A 7,893-nucleotide genomic window follows, 5' to 3' on the forward strand; every position below is an offset into this window, starting at 1 on the left:
GGCTGCGGTGGCTGGGAGCGGCCACTGCACTCCAGTCTGGGCAACAGAGTGAAAGTCCAACTCAAAAAAAAATAAAATAAAATAAAACGATAGCTCTAAGTTGTTTGAAAACATAATGGCAACAATCCACTGTTTCCAGAGTCCTGGCCTGTAACAGTCCACAATGCCCTCATACTCAGAGATGGAGGGAAGGTAGACAGTGCCTACACCAGGCTTTCAGACACACTCCTGGCCTCCAAGGGCCGTTTTCTATGTCTCCTAACTATCAGGTGGTCCGGCGTAACCGGCTGTTTCTTCTCCAACACCAGCAGTGGCTTACTAGATATGACTGGCCTTCCAGACCAGTCAGGAGTGGCTGCCTCGAGGGAGAAAGGGAAGTGGCCACATTGGCAGCACAGCGTGGGAAAAGGAAAATCATGCATTTTAAATTCAAGGGGTTTACCAACCCAGGCAACTCAGAGAGACCTCATCTCTACAATAAATCAAAAAAAGTTAACCAGGTGTGCTATCACGCGCCTATAGTTCTGGCTACTTGGAAGGTTGAAGCAGAATCGCCTGAGCCCAGCAGGTCGACACTGGGGTGGCCGTGAGCATGCCCCTGCACTCCAGCAGCTTCTATGTTTAGCACAACTCAGCTACAAAAGAAAGTTTTTTAGCGCCACGTTCTAAGTATTTTTTTATAAATAACTGTTTGATTATAACCAAAATGGCCTCTATTCAGCTGATCATAGTTAGAGTGTTTCAGTCTTGTCCTTTCTTTTGCACCCATTTTTTTGTGCCCAGGAAGGTTAAATTCTCCTCTCTTGGAGGAAATTGTTTTGTTTTGTTTGAATTAGAGTCTCTCTCTGTCATCCAGGCTAGAGTGTATTGGCACGCTCCCAGCCACTGCAGCCTCAACCTGCTGAGTTCAGGCCATCCTTTCGCCTCAGCCTTCCAAGTAGCTGGAACTACAGACACATGCCAATCCAGGTCCGGAAAGCATGGCTGAGCTCAGGTCATCCTGTTGCGGGTTTGTGGTTAGGGAAATACAGACTGCCTTTCTGAAAGAAAGCTCAACTTCAAGTCCAGGTTAATCCTACAAATTTCAGGGATTCCTGAAAGAACGGAGGTCATGCTCTGCTGTCCCTCTCCTCTGGATTACAGGCTGAGCCACCGAGCCCAGCTAATAGGTTATTCTTATTAAGATTAACAACCAAGCCGGGCTCGGTGGCTCAGCCTGTAATCCCACGCCTTTGGGAGGCTGAGGTGAGTGGATTGCCTGAGCCCGCGGGTTCGAGACCCGCCTGGGCAGGCAAGACCTCATCTCTACAATAAATAAAAAAATTAGCCGGGCGTGGTAGTTCATGCCTGTAATTCCGGTTACTCGGAAGGCTGAGGCAGAAGGATCGCCGGAGCCCAGCAGGTCGAGGCTGCGGTGGCCGGGAGCGGCCACTGCACTCCAGTCTGGGCGACAGAGTGAGACTCCAACTCAAAGAAAAAAAAAAAGAATAACCTATTATGTTTTAAGAACATTTTGAACCCAAGGATGCTCAACACACTCCCAGCTAAGTTTCCTTATATCTTTGGTTCCCTGGGTACAAGGACATTCTAAAAAGTTAAACATTTGTGTTTTTAGAATTTGTCGCCAGACTCAGTGACTCAGACTGTAATCCCGTGCCTTGAGAGGCTGAGGTAAGTGGATTGCCTGAGCCCGCGGGTTCGAGACCCACCTGGGCAACTTGGTGAGACCTCATCTCTACAATAAATAAAAAAAAAAAAAAATTAGCCGGGCATGGTAGTGCACACCTGTATTTCCAGCTACTTGGAAGGCTGAGGCGGATCGATCACTGGAGCCCAGCAGGTCAAGGCTGTGGTGGCCGTGAGTATGCCACTGCATTTCGGCCTGGGTGACAAAAGTGAGACTCCAACAAAAAAAATTTATCTTACAGACCCTGGCCCTGTCTTTCTGTCTACATGATCCATTACCTTCTGAAACTCAAGCTGCTGGTGTCCTTGGCAATGATCATACCATACCCCCTCCCCCAAGATCACGCTCCACTAGAATGCTCTTTGCAAAACCATCACCTCCCTTCCCTAACTTCCTGAAAAGAATCTTCATATGGTGCCAAAGCTTCTCTTACTGTCCAACCCCATCACTTCCTTTTTATTTTTTCTGAATCAGAGTCTCACTCTGTCACCCAGGCTGGAGTGCAGTGGCATACTCACGGCCATCACAGCCCCGACTTCTTGGGCTCAGGCGATCCTTCTTCTTCAGTCTTCCAAGTAGCTGGAACTACAGGTGTTGTGCCATCACTCCTGGCTAATTTTCTGATTTATTGTAGGGACGAGGTCTCACCATGTTGCCCAGACTGATCTTGAACCCATGGGCTCAAGGAATTCTCTTGCCTCCGCCTCCCAAAGTGCTGGGATCACAGGCATGAGCTACCATGCCCAGCCCTTCACTTTCTTGTAAGGTGAACAAACTCTTTTGCTTGCTTGATTCTCATACAAATCTTTGCTACCAGCGGAACTGACCTGATGGGCACACTCATTGTCTCCTGTAGGTTAGTTTTGGGAAGGGACTATTATTATTCTTGCTTAAACTATAAACTCCGTGGGACTTAGTGACTCATGCCTATAATCCCAGCACTTTGGGAGGCCAAGGTGAGAGGATTGCCTGAGCCCACAGGTTCGAGAGCAGCTGGGGCATCTAGTGAGACCTCATCTCTACAATACATAAAAAAATTAGCCAGGTGTGCTGGCACATGCCTGTAGTTCCAGATACTTGGGAGGCTGATGTGAAAGGATCTCCTGAGCCCAGAAGATCCAGGCTGCAGTAGCTGTGAGCATGCCACTCAACTCCAGCCTGGGTAACAGAGTGAGAATCTGACTAAAAAAAATAAAATAATAAACTATAAACTCTGTCCATAATTAACTTGGTCTAAGTGCAGAGATAAGCAAAGACATTAATCTAGAAAATATCACAGCAGGGCAGGGAGCAGGGTGGTGGTGATGGGGGTTAGGAGCAACATGGAGTCAGTCTTGCTAGGCGTCTCATTCACTGTTGCACTTCTCTGAGTGTTTTGTCTTTGTTTGTTATTCAAGGCCCATTCCCCATGATCACCTGTGAACTCCATCAGAGTAAGTGCTGCTGAACAGTCCATGCCCTAGAGCACCAGATTGGACACTCAGGTGGCATCTAATAATCGTTCCGTACTGCTATTATTATTGTTATTTGTTTTAGTCAGTCTCACTCTGTTGCTCAGGCAGAAGTACAGTGGCATGATCATGGCTAACAGCAGCCTCAATCTCCTGAACTCAGACAATCCTTCTGCCTCAGCCTCCAATGTAGCTGGGACCACAGGTGAGGGCCACCACACCTGCCTATTTCTTTCTTTCTTTCTTTCTTTTTGGTGGAGACGAGGTCCCAACATGTTACCCAAGCTGGTCCTAAATTTGTGGGCTCAAGCCATCCTCCCATCTCAGCCTTCCAAAGTACTGAGATTCCATTCATGAGCCACTGCCCCTGGCCCCTGTCAGTTACTATTAAGGTGGTGCAAAAGAAGTCTTGTTTCTTCCAATGGGCAGTCACAGTGAGAAGGTGGTATTTTATTGAGTTATTCACAGGCCAGCTTACAATCAAAACCGGACAAGCAGATGGCAAATGCTTGGAGTGGGCAAAGCGGGAAGCTGAAGTCCATGATGAATGAGTCTTTGGCCACACGACCAAACTGCAGCACCAGGTCCCCTGAGGAGGAAATAAGAAACTAAGCCTTGGAAGTCACCCCTTCTCCCATCTCCCTGGCCCGGAGTTTGGAGAACTGGACTTCTAAGAGGTTGTGCGCCAGGCACGGTGGCTCATGCCTGTAATCCCAGCATTTTGGGAGGCTAAGGCAAGAGGATTGACTGATTCCAGGGGTTCGAGACCAGCGTGGGCAACTTGGCAAGACCTCGTCTCTACGATAAATCAAAAAGTTAGCTGAGTGCAGTGGCGCACACCTGTGGTTCCAGCTACATGGAAGGCTGAGGCAGAAAGATGGCCTGAGCCTAGCAGGTCGAGGCTGCGGTGGCCGTGAACGTGTCACTGCAACCCTGAGTGACAGAATGAGACTCCTACTTAAAAAAAAAAAGAGAGAGAGAAAAAGAGCCTTGTACAACGCCCTTGCTAAGCCCAGCACCCTCTGAGGGCCGTGTAAACTACAATTCCCAAGAGGTTTTGCCACAGTCGTAGCGTCTGCCCTATCTAGCAAACACGCAAGTGCTGATGGGAAATGTAGTTCTCATCGTCAATTCCCAGGCGCTCACCGGTCTGCGGGTGCAAGATCTGGAAGTTCTTCATGGATTCCTGAAAGACTCGACCACGAAAATCCAACTCGTAGAGATTTCTGTCTTGGCTCCACGTCGGGGTTTCATTGCGCATCAAAACCAGCCCTCGGAGAGTCCCGCGTTTTAAGTGACTCAGTAAAGATTGGTGCTCCTAGAAGGTAAAGCAGGAGGCGTGGCTTGCAGCCCGACCATTAATCCCCCTGTCTCCCGATGCAGACTCTGAGTCTCTGGTCTTTATTCCTCGAGCCACGGGAGTCACCAGTCCTTTAGGCTTCACCTGTGACCTGCAACCCACCGGCCGCCGCCTCCTCTGGGATCTTGGAGGACCGGCCCCCAGCCCCTCCTCTTCCACCCCCCCGGGGACTCACGTTTTGTGGCTGGACGCGGATTCTCTGGTTCTGTCTGTCCACTCTCGGGATGATCACTGTCATTTTCCGAGGCGCCCGCCGTCCCAAGATGTTAGCCTCCTAGGAGGAGTATATTCCAGCCGGCCTGACTCCCTCCTTCCCACCATCCTGCCCGGTTTTTCTCTAACTCCGGGACACTCACGTAACACACAGCTCCCAGCTCCTGTCTGATCCGGACAGCATCAGGGTCCACATTGTTCCGTTGGGGATTCATCCCGTTGTCGAAGATGGCAAACTTGGTGCCCAAGACATTGGATCTGCTCCAGCAGGAGAATGGAATTAATATATTGCAAGTGATGGCCGGGCACGGTGGCTCACATCTGTAATCCCAGCGCTTTAAGTGGTGGAGGTGAGAGGATTGCCTGAGCCCACGGGTTCAAGACCAGCCTGGGCAACTTGGTGAGACCTCGTCTTTACGATAAATAAAAGAAATTAGCTATGCATGATGGCATACGCCTGTAGTTCTAGCTATTTGGAGAGTTCATTCTGAAGGATCGCCTGACCTCGGCAGACAGAGGCTTTGGTAGTCCTGACTATGCCATTGCACTACAGCCTGGGAGACAGAGTGAGACTCTGACTCAAAAAAAAAATAGATATAATAATAATAATAATAAAAGTGTTACTCTTTGGCTGTATGTTAAGTGCTTTTTCAGTCATCTCATCCACTCTATCAATCCTTTATGTTTCTGTCAATCTTCATGTTTCGTGCATCCTAGGTCCCAGCCTCCCCAATCCCAGTTTTGGGGAACATTGTATTTTATTTAGCCTCCTCCATCAGCCCTGAAGAACTAAAAACCCTTAGAATAGACATAAGTTGTGCTCTCTGGCCTGTTTGGAAATGGAGCCCCTTGTCCGCAAGCTCCCTGCTACCTGTTTCTCACCGCACAGCAGTACTCTGCCCACCTGACTTTGCCCACAAAGTTGTTTCCCTTCCGAGAAAGGTCTGTGGGGTCCAGAGTGATGAGGTAATTAGAGGTTTTGCTCCATTTTCTCTTTCGCCCAGCCAGGAGGAAGCACTGCAGATGAGAGGAACAGCCCATCAGAAAGGATTTCTGCTATCTGGCTAAAGCTAGGAGTCCAAAGACTAGGAAATGCTACGTCCCATGCCCGAGGGGCAGGTGATGGCACAACAGGCATTTCAAGACTGTTAGGAGACACGGCTCTTACTGAAGGAAGCCGTCAGCTGGGTCCTGAATGGGAGCTTTGTGTCCTAGTATTTCCCCCTCATTCCTTCTGCCAGGGGGTCCCGGATTGGAGCTTAAACCCAGACAGGGCCATTCTGACTGTGACAGGCAGGGCCTGGCCTTGGAGAACGGGGAGGAACCTCACTTGCAACATAGCACAGGAGGCCTGCGGTAGGCGTTTTATCTGAGAAAGGTGGGTTTGCCTCTGAGTAGGGAAAAGGTTTCTTTATGTGAGATGGTTCCCTGGGGAAAGAAGGCCATGGTTGGAGGGTAATGGCCAGACTGAGAGGGGTGTGGCTTGGCTGTGGAAGGGATCAACCCTTAGGAGGAGATCGGTCCCTGGGGGCGGGGCTCCGAGAGGATTGGGCGGGGCCTCCGCGAAAGTCCAGATCCACAAGGACTGGACCAGCTCAAAAGGATGAGGGCTTGGACCCTGACAGGGGGTGGGCTGTCCTTGAGAACTGTGGGTCCCACCCTGGAGGGCACAGGGCTTGATTATGAGATGATTAGGGCCGATGTATCCTGGCTGTGTAAAGAGAGGATTCTAGTTTGGGGAAAGGCCGGACCTGGCATTGGAGTTAAAGGTCCAGGGCTCTATGACCACAAGGCCTGGATTCGTCAAAGTCTTGACCTAGCTCAGAAAGGGGCGGGATTTGTCCCTTGGGTATCGGGGTTTGTTCCCTACGGTCCCCGGGGCTGGACCGTGTACCTTCAGGTTCTCGTTGACATTCTGATAGAGGTAGTAGGAGGGGAACATGCCCAACCCACGCCTGCGGGTGATGCAGCACTGCATCACGTGGCCCCGGAGCGCCGGCCGCAGCACATAAGACCTCATGTCCTCGCCCAGCGGAGGGCCTGGGGAGAGGGTCGCCAAGAAGGCAGCGCTCTCCTTATCTTGGCTGTGTGTGTCGCCCTTGCTTTCCAGGGATCCGGACACCTCCTGGAAGGCAGCGCTCTCCATGTCTTGGCTGTGTGTGTCGTCCTTGCTTCCCAGGGATCCGGACACCTCCTCGTCGGCTGCCGCTGGGGTGTTCCTCCCTATAGACTCCGACTTCTCTTTCTTCTCTTCCAGGTCGTCGCCCTAGCCATCGCACCGAATTCAAAGTTGAGTGACAGCCGTTCCCCCTGACTTGTCAACTATTGATTGGCCAGTCCGGCTCAGGGTTACGCCCTCAACCGCCTGTACTTTCTGATTGGTCAAACATCCCAGCCCGCGCCATCTAGGCAAGCCCTCATCTCCTAATTGGTCAGCTCTATTCAATTTACTCTGAAGCCACGCCCACCCCACCTACTGATTGGAGAAGTCCTTTGAAAGCAAAAACGCTATTGATTTGATCTAGATGATATCTAATACAGCCCAGAGCTACCCCAATGAAACCATTTCCCTCCTGTACATTCACCTGCAACAAAATGAGTGCCAATTGGCCCTTCCCAATCAATGTCCCCCTCTCTCCGAAGAAAAGCGACGGCCTTCCTGGGGCTGAATTTTAATGGCAACGCCCACACCCGGTCAAATCCCTCTGATTTGATAAATGCCCCACACTCAGAGCCACAGCTGCCTTCTTCACAACAGGCTTGGCCTCTAGGAAAACGCTCCTCTGACCGGGCCGCCCCCAAATGTTAGTCCCTCCCTTTCCCGAGGCCCGGGGCCAGCCCTCCCTTTCAAACACCTTGCGTGGCTGTGCCTCCCCCTACCTTGTGGAAGGCCCAATTTCCACTTCCCTGATAACCATCCATTGCAGGGTTTGGCCCTATAGTGCGGTCTCCGACATCCTGGGATGTGGTGTCGTCCTCGTCCGCCTCTGTATTGTCCCCTAAGGAGTGAAATAGCCTGGGTCTGAGCTCAGGACACTTGGCTCCCAGGAGTTTGGGACAAGTTCATCACTTCCAGCCACAGAAGGCCAGTCCCTACTGGGTCCTCAGTCCCTACTCAATTCAGTGCCCTCGGTTGCAACATTCTACTCCTCCTCCATGAGCTTGGGATTCCGCAGAGCCTA

At 50.9% G+C, this 7,893-nt stretch overlaps 1 protein-coding gene across 1 annotated transcript in view; it reads right to left on the bottom strand.

Moving 5' to 3' along the window:
• Positions 1 to 3,567: 3,567 nt before the first annotated feature.
• The window catches only part of LOC103274383 (tubby-related protein 2-like), a 9,524-nt gene continuing 5,198 nt past the window's right edge, over positions 3,568 to 7,893 (bottom strand). Inside the window, exons 6-12 of the mRNA XM_021719155.1 lie at positions 7,592 to 7,710; positions 6,606 to 6,977; positions 5,616 to 5,728; positions 4,855 to 4,969; positions 4,674 to 4,772; positions 4,285 to 4,456; positions 3,568 to 3,727 (exon numbers count right to left, since the gene is read on the bottom strand). Coding sequence (XP_021574830.1) covers positions 3,597 to 3,727; positions 4,285 to 4,456; positions 4,674 to 4,772; positions 4,855 to 4,969; positions 5,616 to 5,728; positions 6,606 to 6,977; positions 7,592 to 7,710 — 1,121 coding nt within the window. The 3' untranslated portion in view covers positions 3,568 to 3,596. The remainder of the gene's footprint in view (positions 3,728 to 4,284; positions 4,457 to 4,673; positions 4,773 to 4,854; positions 4,970 to 5,615; positions 5,729 to 6,605; positions 6,978 to 7,591; positions 7,711 to 7,893) is intronic.

This window comes from Carlito syrichta, unplaced genomic scaffold (assembly GCF_000164805.1).
Source record: "Carlito syrichta isolate Samal-C Ts95f unplaced genomic scaffold, Tarsius_syrichta-2.0.1 Scaffold113592, whole genome shotgun sequence".
Taxonomy (NCBI): domain Eukaryota; kingdom Metazoa; phylum Chordata; class Mammalia; order Primates; family Tarsiidae; genus Carlito; species Carlito syrichta.